This window comes from Meles meles, chromosome 1 (genome assembly GCF_922984935.1).
Source record: "Meles meles chromosome 1, mMelMel3.1 paternal haplotype, whole genome shotgun sequence".
Lineage (NCBI taxonomy): Eukaryota > Metazoa > Chordata > Mammalia > Carnivora > Mustelidae > Meles > Meles meles.
Genome location: NC_060066.1, coordinates 34,670,463 through 34,683,456, shown reverse-complemented (window position 1 = coordinate 34,683,456; position 12,994 = coordinate 34,670,463). Strand labels below are relative to the sequence as shown.

The window sequence follows — 12,994 nt, the reverse complement described above, 5'->3', positions numbered from 1 at the left end:
AGAGTTAGGTAGTGACCAGTGAGGGAGCATTCCTCCAAATGCTCTGGCATGCTCCCCTGCCAGACTGTTCTTCGTCTCTAATATCCATCAGTTGGGTCTACTATAACTTCCAGGAAACTGGATGGGTCTCTAAAAAGAACCTTGGTGTTGCTTAATCTCTCTGAACCTCAGTTTCCTCATCTGTGAATGGGGCAAACAGAGGAGGTATCAACCCCCATAGGATTGCCCAGAAGACAGAGAGGATGTAGAAAAGACTTTGTGTGGTTCCCATGCTTAGTGAGTGTTAGCGCTTAGGAAACATCAGTTCTTTAAAAAATTTGAATGTATTTAAAATTTTTTTTATTTTTTATTAACATAGAATGTATTATTAGCCCCAGGGGTACAGGTCTCTGAATCTCCAGGTTTACACACTTCACAGCACTCACCATAGCACATGCCTTCCCTAAAGTTATATTAGTTTCTGGTGCACAACATATGGCTTCAACAACTCTGTAGTTACCCAGTGCTCTGTTACAACAGTATCCACTATATTTCCTATGCTGTCCTTTCCACCTCCTTGACTTATTTCATAACCGGAAGTTTGTATCTCCTAATCCCCTTTATCTATTCCACCCATTCCCCCCCCCCCCCCACCTCCCCTTTGGCAACCACCAGTTTGTTCTATGTATTTGCCCGTCTGCTCTTTGGTTTATGGAACATTGGTTCTTATCATTTGGGTCACGGGCGACTGGGAGAATCCTATGATACCTATGGTTCCTCCCTTACCCCTGTTGCGCCCCCAAATGCCATCTCGGAAAAATAGCTCGCCTGGAGGCGGTTCCTGGACCCCTGCAAAGGCACGTGCCTCTCCATGTTCATTTAGGCGGTGCTGGCCCCACTCCCGCCGGGAAGCCTCCACCTGTGGCCTCCCATCGCCGCCACCCCGCCCCTCCCTCGGACTCCGCACGCGGCTTCTCCGCAAGGGTCCCGGCGGCGGCGCCGGAGAGGGCGGGCCCGGCTGTCCGCCCGCCCAGTGTCGGGCTCGGGGTGGGGGTTCCCGCCTATTACTGGATGGAAACTCCGGCGTCCAGAGGGGCGGGAGGGAGAGAGGGAGGCTCGCGGGTGAAAGGGGTTATTGATGCAGCCTGCGGTGGCCTCGGAGCGCGGCGGGGCCAGACTCTGGTCACGTCCCGGCTCCGCGCCTCCTCCTGCTCCCGCTCCGCGCGTCCCGGGGCCGCCGCGCGCCATGCGCCCCCACGGCCCCGCGGCCGCCTCCCCGCAGCGGCTCCTCGGGCTCCTGCTGCTGTTGCTGCTGCAACTGCAGGCGCCGTCGAGCGCCTCTGAGCTCCCGAAGGGGAAGCAAAAGGCCCTGCTGCGGCAGAGGGAGGTGGTGGACCTGGTGAGTCCGGCGGCGGGGACAGAACCGCGGGCCGCTAGGGGAGGACGCGGTCGGGCTGGTGGGGTGGAGGGTGGTCTGTACGGCTGCGCCTGTGGGTCGTGCGTGCGCCTGGCTGTCCCGCTTTGTCTGAGTCCACGTGTAAGGTAGGACCTGGACGAGGCAAGCGGTGGGGACGTGGAGAACCGAGTGGTGGAGCGGAGATGCGACATGGGTCGGGTGGGACGCCCCAGAATACAGGGAGTGGCCCAGTAATTTCTGGCCTCTGAGAGCCGTCGTCCCTCCTCCCCGCCCCCCCCCCCAACACCCTGGGAAGACGGAGAAGGTTAGGGCGGCAATGAGAGGAGAATGAGGAGCTCCAGTAAGTTAGAAGATGGGCCTGGGAGCTGTCTAGGAGATCCTTGAGTTGATCCCCTGGGTGGGCCTGGGCCGGAGCCCTGAGATATGTCCTGTGTTGGGGCTGGTGGCCACGTCTGCCTGCAGGAGAGAATAACAACCCTCACAGAGCATCCGTCCAACTCTTTGTAACTTGAACCCTATGAGTCATGTTGGGGCATCTTCCTAGGGAGTGTGGACTGCAATTTACTTTGTTGGACGACCACAGCCCAGGACAGGAATGGTCCCAGGGATTAAGGCCGGAAGGGGAAAATGAAAAGACCCTGCACTAAGCCTCCCAGGACCCATTTCACTGTTCTGTTTATGGACAGATGGACAGTCAATCCTTCCAGACACCCTGGGTCCTCAGCCTGTGGCCACCCAGCAGGAGCATCACAGTGGAGCTAAGGGAGAAGACAGTTCTCAGAAGAACGGATAAATACCCCAAGTGCTTTCTGAGGGCTAATCTATGGGAAGGTCTGTTTGCTTAAAGCTCCTTCCCTCCAAAATCAACAAACCCAGTGTAGGGCAGAGCAGCCCTCTGTTCTGTGTCAAGAGCTGTCCTTTCACAACTACCATATTCCTTGGCACATAATAAACTTCAGTCCTTAGGCCAATCTTAGTTGTAGACAAATATCGCTTACAAGCATGGCAGGGAGGGGGGCATTGTTTTGATTAAAAAAAAAAAGTTTCGAGATTGTTAAGCTGCCATTAGAAACTGAGCTAATAAACCAAACTCCCTGGAAGCTAGTTCTATGCCAGATTCAAAAGCTCTGGAAAAAAATTCCTGCCATTGCACACTGCACATTTTGATGATGTGCTATGTAATTTTGCCCCACAAAGCAGACAATGTGTTCAGGGCTACAGTTCTATTTTAAGTGTCCAAATTGTCTAAAACTGTACCAAATGGCTGGGGTTCATGTGCAGTTTGCATTTTATGGATTCGTAATTATGATACACAAAATACCCCTTTTCTTCATAAAGCTAGCAATTTTTTCTTTTCCTCCACGGATTTGCAGTACCTGCGGTTTCCCACAACTCTCGCCCAACTTGGAAAAGCTTATTGTGCAGCCAAGCTCAGGTGCATCCTGTAGACTGGATTTGGTTTTGCTGGAGAAAAAAAAAGTGTTCATGTGGTCGTTGAGAACGTTTCAACAGATGCTATAAAGCAACTTCTTTGTACAGGAGCTTTCAAAGCGTTCCTTTCAAGCTTCCAGCACGTTCTACCCCCTGGTGGCCAGTGGAAGAAACAGGGGTTCATTCTACGGACATTCATAGAACACCCGCCTAGTACTAAGCTTGTGCTAAGTTAGCATTTTTATTTTTATTTTTAAAAATATTTTATTTATTTGACAGAGAGAGTGAGATCACAAGTAGGCAGAGAGGCAGGCAGAGAGGGGGATAAACAGGCTTCCTGCTGAGCAGAGAGCCTGATGCGGGGCTCCATCCCAGGACCCTGAGATCATGACCTGAGCTGAAGGCAGAGGCTTAACCCACTGAGCCACCCAGGCGCCTCTAGGTTAGCATTTTTAAAGTGAGAGAAGACAGATGTAATATGCGTGCAACCAAATTCGGTAAAGTTATGTGGTCATTGAAACGCAGTTTTTAGATAAAAATCTGAATAAACATTCTCAACCTCGGCACTACTGATATTTGGGGCTAGATAATTCTTTGTTGTGGAGACTGTCCTGCACATTGTATGACGTTTAGCAGCACCTGTGGTCCCTCTCCATATTAGATGCCAGTAATACCCTCCCCTCACAAGTTGTGACAACCAAAAATGCCCCCAGATATTTGCTAAGTACACCCTGGGGGACAAAGTCGTCCACGATTGAGAACTAGTGGTATAAAGAAAAATAAAACTTTGTGTATCATCTTATCTCAGGGGGAATAATAATGAAAAAAATCAGATGCTTTGTTGTTTCCCCCTTCCCACTTGAAAGCTATGTCTAAATATGTATCTGCTAGTGAAAGCGAGATTACTAAAATGAAAAGTAAACTAGAATAAACCACACTGCTTTTGCATATTTTATACTTTAATTTGTCTTCAAACTTTGTTAAATACATTTGCAATTTTGTTAAATACTTTTCTTACTATTTCTTTGGCAATAAATAAATAAATAAATAGCGCCTTTTTTACACCAGGAAAATGGTAGTGGCCAAAGTCATGACAAAAATCATTTATCAAAACACAAATGAAATTGGTGATGTAACAAGAAATTGATTGGCAAACGTTATATATATGAGCATCCTTCCCAGTCACCAGCATCACTGGATTTTATAATATGACCATGTCTAAGTCCGGAAGTAATTTTAATATATAAGGAATCTTGGATTTTTTTTGTTCTCATCGGATAGTATCATTATACAGAATGATAGTACAAGTTACACCAATAGGGGAATGTTAAAGTAAAAACTTAAGTCAATTGCATTTGGGGTTGGACCCATTCCAGAATAGACAAGGGAATTAGAGATAAAATGTTAGCTTTATTAGTTACTCCGCTGTATTGGTGTGCGTGGCTTCTGTGTGTGTGCTGGCTGACAGGTTTCCTAATGCTGTCTTTCCTGGGTCTAGACGCAGGTAAGCTCCACCCAAGGGCATAGAGACACTTGCCTAGGATCACGGCCTCACATGGTCTTGGGAGAATAGTAAGAATCATCATAGTCGACATGCGCAGTGTTCACTGTATGCCCCGCGCTGCTCTAAGCACAGTTTCATATAAGATCTCACTTAAATCTCATATGAACCCTACCACGTAAGAATCTTCATCATTTCCCCTCTTTTACAGGTAAGGGAACAGGCACTGAAATGTTGAGCAAGTTGCCTTAACTCACATAGCTAATAAATTAAAATCCAGAGAATCTGTGCTCTTAATTTCTACTTGATACCCTTGCTGCCTGCCCACTAAGACCAGAGAGAATCCCGGCCCTTAAGAGGTTTGACAGATTATTGCCCCCTGTTGAAGGCCAGTGGTCACCTGTGACCACGCCATTAGCTCCTGAGGAGAAGTGAGGTTGGAGGCCACTTCCTTCACATAAAAATAGAAGCAAGAGATGTGCAATCCAATTCAAAGATATTGCTGGTGTAAGAGAATTCTTAGCTAAGATTTTTTTGATAAATATATCCCTAAGACTATGTCTTAGGGAAATAATTCAAAAGACATCGCTGTATGGGTGAAGATTTTCATTATAATAATACTAATGATAAAAAAAGAGAAATAACCTAAGCATCTCCAAATAGTGCAATGTTTGCATAAAATGTTTAAAAGTATCATTATGATACTCTACAGTCCTTTATCACATACAGGGTTAGAAGAAAAAAGCAGTATATCTAATTATGTTCACCCTGGTATACAGCAATTTAAGAATTATGTATGCTTTTAATAAGCAGTAGGAAAAAAGCAGGCAAATGAAAACATCTTGTCTTCTTTGATTTCTCTGTGTGTGTGTGTGTGAGCAGTCTGTGCAATGGAAAGAAATCTCAGTATTTTAGAAATAACTTTAAAACCAATTCTCTATAATAACTCATCTAGAACATGAGCAAGTGGTATGAAGGGCTTCTTGACTCCAAGGGCTCAAAATTAATGCAAGTCTAGGGGTCCCGGGGTGGCTCACTTGGTTAAGTGACCAACTCTTGGTTTCAGCTCCTGTCATGATCGCAGGGTCGTGGGATTGAGCCCCCTCCCCATTGAACCCCCAGCATAGTCCCCAGTTGAGCCTGAGCGGAGTCATGTGTTGGGCTCCATGATCAGCGGGGAGTCTGCTTGTCTCCCTCTCTCTCTGCCTTTCCTCCTGCTGTTTCTCTCTTCCCCCTAAAATAAAATTAATCTTTTTAAAATGCAGTTCTAATCAGGTTTTCCCCTTTTCCTTTGTCTGTTGTAGTATAATGGAATGTGCTTACAAGGACCAGCAGGGGTGCCTGGGCGAGATGGAAACCCTGGGGCCAATGGCATTCCTGGTACCCCTGGGATCCCAGGTCGCGATGGATTCAAAGGAGAAAAGGGCGAATGCTTGAGGGAAAGCTTTGAGGAGTCCTGGACACCAAACTACAAGCAGTGTTCATGGAGTTCGCTCAATTATGGCATAGATCTTGGGAAAATTGCGGTAAGTAAAGTTTGAATTATTTTAAAGTTGAAGAAAAGCCTTTGAGTTTTCTCAGTTGAGTGTGAGTTGAAGATTTTATTTTATTTTTGCTAGCAGACTTTTTACAGAATTAAGGAGTAGGATCCCTGCAGCTAAGTTAGATTTAATGAATAAAAAAGATAACATTTCAGAGTTAATAAAGGTATTTTTCTTTTTTTTTTTTTAAGATTTTATTTATTTACTTGACAGACAGAGATCACAAGTAGGCAGAGAGGCAGGCAGAGAGAGAGAAGGAAGCAGGCTCCTTACTGAGCAGAGAACCCGATGCAGGGCTCGGGGATCCCAGGACCCTGGGATCATGACCGGAGCCAAAGGCATAGGCTTCAACCCACTGAGCCACCCAGGTGCTCCTATAAAGATATTTCTAAGACAAATAAATCACCATGTTATTTTAACCCTAATAATATCTAAAATAACTTACTTCTTTTTTTAAAAAATGCAAACAGAAAGGGAGAGCAAAAGTATCTGTGTTGTACAGTAAGCAACTTTCCAGTCTTGTTTAAAAGTGAACTTAACTTTGAATTAGTGCAAGAAATTCTGCTGTGGTCCCAGGCATAAGGGTGGGAAGAAATTTCCAAGAAACTAACCATGTGATAGGAATTATCTCCAAGTGGAAAGTCCGTTGGTATTTGTCCTTATTCTGGGTAGCTTGTATGTCTTAAAATTGCTAAGCTCAAGAAAAGTGGAATGGTGCAGACATGTACTACAGTGAGCATTTAAAATTTTTCTGCAACATTTTCATTAATGATTCAGTCACTTTAATTAGTGTTTGCTTCGAAATCAACTGGCAAGGTGACTGGGATGGCACAGAACTGAAGAAGCTGGGGTTCTTCCTAAGCCTCTTCCTATTTTGTTGGACCAGTTGTAGATGGTTCTGTGTATATATTATTATTATTCAGCATTACGTTATTCCTTGATATTAACCACTCCTACCACCAGGCAAATGCAAGTAGAAGAGAAGAGATTTTACTTTCACAAAACTCTGAGATGGTCCTCATCTCAGCTCTTTTTTTTTTTTTTTTTAAATTTTATTTTATTTAACAGAGAGAGATCACAAGTAGGCAGAGAGGCAGGCAGAGAGAGAGGAGGAAGCAGGCTCCCTGTGGAGCAGAGAGCCCGACGTGGGGCTCGATCTCAGGACCCTGAGATCATGACCTGAGCCGAAGGCAGCGGCTTAATCCACTGAGCCACCCAGGCGCCCCTCATCTCAGCTCTTTACTATCTGCTTGATTATCTATGAAATTGCGTGGGGAGCCTGCTTCCTCCTTTCTCTCTGCCTGCTTCTCTGCTTACTTGTGATATCTGTCAAATAAATAAATAAAATCTTAAAAAAAAAAAGAATAAATATATAGTCTAGAATGTAAGGACCATGAGGGCAGATTCTGTTTCATTTACCGTGGTAACTCTAACGTCCAGCACATAGAGCTCAGGAAATAGTTTTGGAGTGAAAAAAGAAAAGTAGATATGTAGACTGGTTTGGCTTAAAATACTGAAGATCAGCTGTTTTGAGTAAAACTAAAAGATACCTTCAGCGGCGTGAAGAATTCTAAGAATGCCATAATTTGATTTTCTTAAGAGTTCCTAATATCGGAGTCTGTTCTCTCTCTCATGTAAAAGTTAAGCTTTTTTTTTATATTAAAATATTTCTTTTTATTGTTATTATTATATTCAGTTACCCAACATATAGTACATCATCAGTTGTTTTTTTTTCACTTTTTTAAAAATTTCTTTTCAGTGTAACAGTATTCGTTGTTTTTGCACCACACCCAGTGCTCCATGCAATACGTGCCCTCCCTATTACCCACCACCTGGTTCCCCCAACCTCCCACCCCCCCGCCCCTTCAAAACCCTCAGGTTGTTTTTCAGAGTCCATAGTCTCTCATGGTTCATCTCCCTTTACAATTTCCCTCAACTCCCTTCTCCTTTCCATCTCCCCATGCTTTTTAAAATGTAGTTTGAGGAAAAGGAAAGCGGAATAATGGTCACACTACAACTTGAAAGCATCTTGTAAATGGAAATTGAAAATGCTAATTACACCCTATTTCTGTGTTTGTGATAGGAGTGTACCTTCACAAAAATGCGCTCAAACAGCGCTCTGAGAGTTTTGTTCAGTGGCTCCCTTCGGCTAAAATGCAGAAGTGCGTGCTGTCAGCGTTGGTATTTCACGTTCAATGGAGCTGAATGTTCTGGACCTCTTCCCATCGAAGCCATCATTTATTTGGACCAAGGAAGCCCTGAACTCAATTCAACAATTAATATTCATCGTACTTCTTCTGGTACGTAGAATAGTGACTGCAAAATGGGCCTGACATCTTTAGAGATGGAAGACTGGTTTGGAACCCACTATCATGTTAGCTCACCAGCCTGTGATAAAGAGACTGATAGCAAGTTTTCAGCACCTAACTCTTCATCCTGGTTGCATTTCAGAATTCCCTGAAATAGATCTTTAAAAAAATACGCAGATGCCTGGGTCCCGTCTCTGACCAACTGAGTCAGAATCTCTGGAGATAAGACTGTATTTTTTAAAAGACCCCCAAAGTTGAAAATCACTGAATTAGATGAAATGGCAAAACAGCCCATAATGCCACAGAGCAGTGGTTTCCAACTCTGGCTACACATGAGGCTCAACTAGGGCACTTAAATGCCCACACCTAGGTCCCACCCTTCTAAGGAGTCTGACTTCATGGGGCTAGATGCAGCCAAGGTACTGGAATTTCTAATGCTCAACCTGGGTTGAGGTCCACTGGGTAAGGTGATCATTTCTCTGCCTCGTCCTTTAAAAGGGTAGATATTGTCTGCTGAATTTGTAAAAGAGAACATTTCTATAGTGCGTTCTTTCTTTCTGCCCATTATAAGAGAAAGAACAATCATTTAAGCCAGTGGTCATTAAGCTATAAGGAAAAAAAAATTATTAGTTTGTTTTTTTAAATATTTTATTTATTTATTTGACAGAGATCACAAGTAGGCAGAGAGTCAGGCAGCGAGAGAGGAGAAAGCAGGCTCCCCGCTGAGCAGAGAGCCCAATCCGGGCAGGGCTCGATCCCAGGACCCTGGGATCATGACCTGAGCCGAAGGCAGAGGGTTTAACCCACTGAGCCACCCAGGTGCCCCTATTAGTTTGTTTTATTTGATTTTAAGGCTCATTAAAGAAAGTTTGGAAGATAACAAGAAATAGAGGGGGAGGGGGTTTCTGTTAATGTCATCACTCAGACACACCACTGTATTTGGCTGCCAGCCATTTTGGTTTCTTGAGTTGTAGTGGGATAGCACACCGTGACGGTCCACACTGGGAGAATCACAAGATGTATGTATCACTGGCTTCATTCCCCTCATGTCTTGTAGGGATGTCTCACTAACCTTGTATGTAACAATGACAGAGGGAAGAGAAGAGGTCCCTCCCTATTAATCAGAAGCAGTTCTATTTCAGCATGCTTTGGGGACCCAAGTCAGACACTGAACCCAAAAATTAACATAGCACATTTATTTCTAAGAAATCATGGCCATCCCTTCTGCATTCTTCCTCAAATCCCCACACTATGCTTGAGATATAAAGAGGATATTTGAACCCCCTTTTTTGGCACATAGAGAAGGTCCAGGAAAATAAAGTGTGTTAGGCAGGGCAGTACAATCAGTGTTCTGGCGAGCAGAAACCAGCTCCTTGCCTGCCCTCTTGTCTCCCCAGCCCTCTCTTTGATCAAATTAAAAAGTTTCATCACCAAGTCCTTAGATACTTGTGCTGGAAAGGATATGTTTTCCATCTGAGAAGCAGTCCCTAAAATAAGAAAAACCTAGATAGAAAATCAAAATTTGATTAGGAAGCGATATATGTTTTGTATATATACATATTGTTTACATACATATTATATGTATGTATGTAATAAAATACATATTTGTATTTGATTTGATATCAAATACATGTTATATATATGTAATCAAATACATATATCAAATATATATCCTAATCAAATACATATTATATATATGTATGTATATAAACAATATGTATATATACTAAACATTATAACATTATATACTACATAGTAGGTAGGTGGTATGTGTAATTGGGATAGGCAACTAACTTTCTATTGTATTATCTTTAAGATGTTTGTGTTAATATCCTGCTATAATTTAAGGCTTTAGGCCCAGGAACTATGACCTATACATGCATATGTTTTATAAATTATTTAACATAGCAGTTCCCAGCCATGGTGTGGAAACTTATTTGGTGTGATCACTTGGGTGGAAAGTCAGAAGTAATTTGGTATTTATAACAGTTTTTGTATTAAGATGGTAGAAGGTTACCTCTGTAATGAAATCACTTTCCCTTGTGCACAGATATTTTTTCTTGAGAGAAAGGAGACACACTTGCACTTAGCACATCGAGGATGACTTAAAGCCTTGGATATGCCCTTGGGAGTTTGAAAAACATTTAAATGTCACCTTGTTACTTGAGGCTAGGAGGGGAACAGGTCTAAAACCCCCTAATCCAACATACTTCAAGGGCTTATTACGTTGCAATACTACCTTATCCCAACAAATATACTCATTCATTCAAAAAACATTATTTCACAGGTTAAAAACCATGAAGTGACCAATTGACCCTCCTCATGTGAGACTAGGGATAGACTCAAATTTGCCTTACATTCTATAGCGTGTGGTGAACAAGTTTCTAGGCCATGGGTGTGCCGAACTTGGTAGAACATGAATATTTCTGGACATTTTCACTCAGTGTGGCCTTAGATTAAGCGGGACTATGGTCACACTGCTTTGTTCTCCCAGCTTTGAAAGGGGCCCGAACCACAATCAAATCCCTGGATTCTGAGGGACTTACCTTAGATTCATTGACGTGTGAGCTCAAGGAAGATCTCTTCAGACCTACATTCCTGAGGCTCAGTTGGAACGTACTAACCTACCAAATGGGAAACCTGACCGGTTACATGATGGCATCCCTCATTACTTCTACGTCAGGACTCTTTTTCTGAAACAATCTGGCAACCTTGGGTTCTTTTTCCTGCTTACACAGACACATATCTTTTTGTTTCTTAAAATGACCATTGAGGGATTTTTTTTTTTTTTAATATAGAAGGACCTTGGTAAGATGGAATGCAAGTTGTGCGTTATTATGTGGAAGTCCAGAGACTCTGAGAAAAGTTGTGTATTAATAAAGCATAAGAACACTGAGGAAAAGCAGGGTGTTTGGTTTGTTCACTCTGAGGAAATTCCACGTAAAATGAGATTCCCAGACTGAAGGGCTGGTATAATGATTATGCTAGAATTTCTTTTAATGTTACAAAAGTCCTTCTACGCACCAAGTGTATAGGTAAGTGTTGGAAAAGGCTTGCATATCAAAAAGACCTGCATATCAAATAAAAATCACAGCTTTTTTTTTTTTTTCAAGATTTTATTTATTTATTCGACCGAGAGAGATCACAAGTAGCCAGAGAGGCAGGCAGAGAGGGGGTGGGAAGCAGGCTCCCTGCTGAGCAGAGAGCCCAATGCGGGGGCTCGATCTCAGAACCCTGAGATCATGACCCGAGCAGAAGGCAGAGGCTTAAACCACTGAGCCACCCAGGCACCCCCAAAAGACATGGCTTTCAAAAGTGTGGGCTTCTTCCCTTTAGTTAAAGAAACTGCTGTTTTTTGTTTCTGGTCACCTGAACAGTAACTTCCGTTAACTAAACAAATTCTGGTTCTATGGCTAAAACCTGTGAGAAAACCACCTGTTCAGCTTAGATCATCGGATGGATAGGTATACATTTTTAAAAAATACTTATGTGGTAAGAAGGAGAGAACTTACCTTCATGAAGTCCTTATTAAGTGTTAGAATTTTTAATTCACTGTGCGTTCAATAGATTTGTTAGCTACCTTGCTAAGGTAATAACATTTAGATGAAGATTTTTGCTTTTTGTTCTAAAGAAGGGTGTAACTTTCCTCTCTGTTCTGCAGTGGAAGGGCTCTGTGAAGGAATCGGAGCTGGACTAGTGGATGTTGCCATCTGGGTCGGGACCTGTTCGGATTACCCGAAAGGGGACGCCTCCACCGGATGGAATTCAGTATCTCGCATCATTATTGAAGAACTGCCCAAATAAATCCTCTAATTTTCATTCCCTACCTCTTTTTTAATTAAACCCTTAGAGGGTTCATTTTAGTGGCATTTTTATATCATTTTTATGTATACATCTGAAGAAGAAACAAAGATACACGTGTTTCAGACCAAAGTGTGATCTCACACTGTTTGGAAAATCCAGTATTATTCATTTTCCTTCTATCAGAAATGGTTTCAGGATTTTGTAGTTGATTAGAATACCTTCTTCATAGTCCCCATTCCCTGAACCTGTAATTTGGAATGTCATTGTGGTCTTTAACTTTTCCTGTTCTCTTAGGATAGCGTTTTTTGAAACAGGAAGGCTACCATATCAGTCTTTGTACAAGTTGTAAATGTTCAGAACTGTTTTATATCTGTGAAATAAAACTTATGTCGAACAACTTCAATATGTTAACCTAATTGCCACGAAAACTAGTGTTATTAGTACTTTCTTTCTGAAAAGTTGGAGTCATTTAATAATCATATATAAAATTTTAGTGCATGTATAGTACTGTTCCATATTTTGAAGAATATCAAGAAAAAGGGTTATTACATGTCATTAAATACATTAGCACTTTAGGAATTTTATCTTTAACAAAGAATAAAAAGCTGTTATTTTTAACAAAGAATAAAAAGAGGAATTCTGTCCTTAAATTGTTTGCCATTTGGTTGGGAAGATAAGATATATACAAAAATAATAAATCGAAGATCAATATGTTGATTGACATAAAAGTTGCTGAAGAGGTAGTACAATTCAATGGATGTTTTGTTACTTCTGGCGGAGGTGATCAGAAAGAATTCATGAGGAAGGAAGGGCAGGTGTCAGACTGACAAAGTTAAGTGAATCCTGGACTTGAACTGGGAGTATCTATATGAACTTCTGAAGTACTTTACCTTAAATAAGACTATAAAACAATAACAATGTCTCCTAGTTTCTGGCCTGCAAACAATGACCTAGAAAAGGCTTAGAAATGATGATCCGTTGAGTAACATGATCTCCACATTCCATTTCCTTC

The 12,994-nt window shown here is 42.4% G+C and overlaps 1 protein-coding gene across 1 annotated transcript; it reads left to right on the top strand.

Annotated features, from left to right (window-relative positions):
* Positions 1-1,100: 1,100 nt before the first annotated feature.
* CTHRC1 (collagen triple helix repeat containing 1) lies at positions 1,101-12,511 on the top strand. The gene is made up of 4 exons (XM_046019229.1): positions 1,101-1,378; positions 5,633-5,854; positions 7,953-8,169; positions 11,840-12,511. Exons 1-4 carry the CDS (start codon positions 1,118-1,120, stop codon positions 11,980-11,982), a joined length of 843 nt encoding a protein of 280 aa, XP_045875185.1. The 5' UTR covers positions 1,101-1,117; the 3' UTR covers positions 11,983-12,511.
* Positions 12,512-12,994: the final 483 nt, after the last annotated feature.

Bases quoted from the DNA above. Each gene is read 5' to 3' on its own strand.
- CTHRC1 (XM_046019229.1), top strand. From the start codon at position 1,118: ATGCAGCCTGCGGTGGCCTCGGAGCGCGGCGGGGCCAGACTCTGGTCA. The intron at 1,379-5,632 runs GTGAGTCCGGCG...TGTCTGTTGTAG, and splicing joins AGAGGGAGGTGGTGGACCTG to TATAATGGAATGTGCTTACA. The intron at 8,170-11,839 runs GTACGTAGAATA...TCTGTTCTGCAG, and splicing joins TATTCATCGTACTTCTTCTG to TGGAAGGGCTCTGTGAAGGA.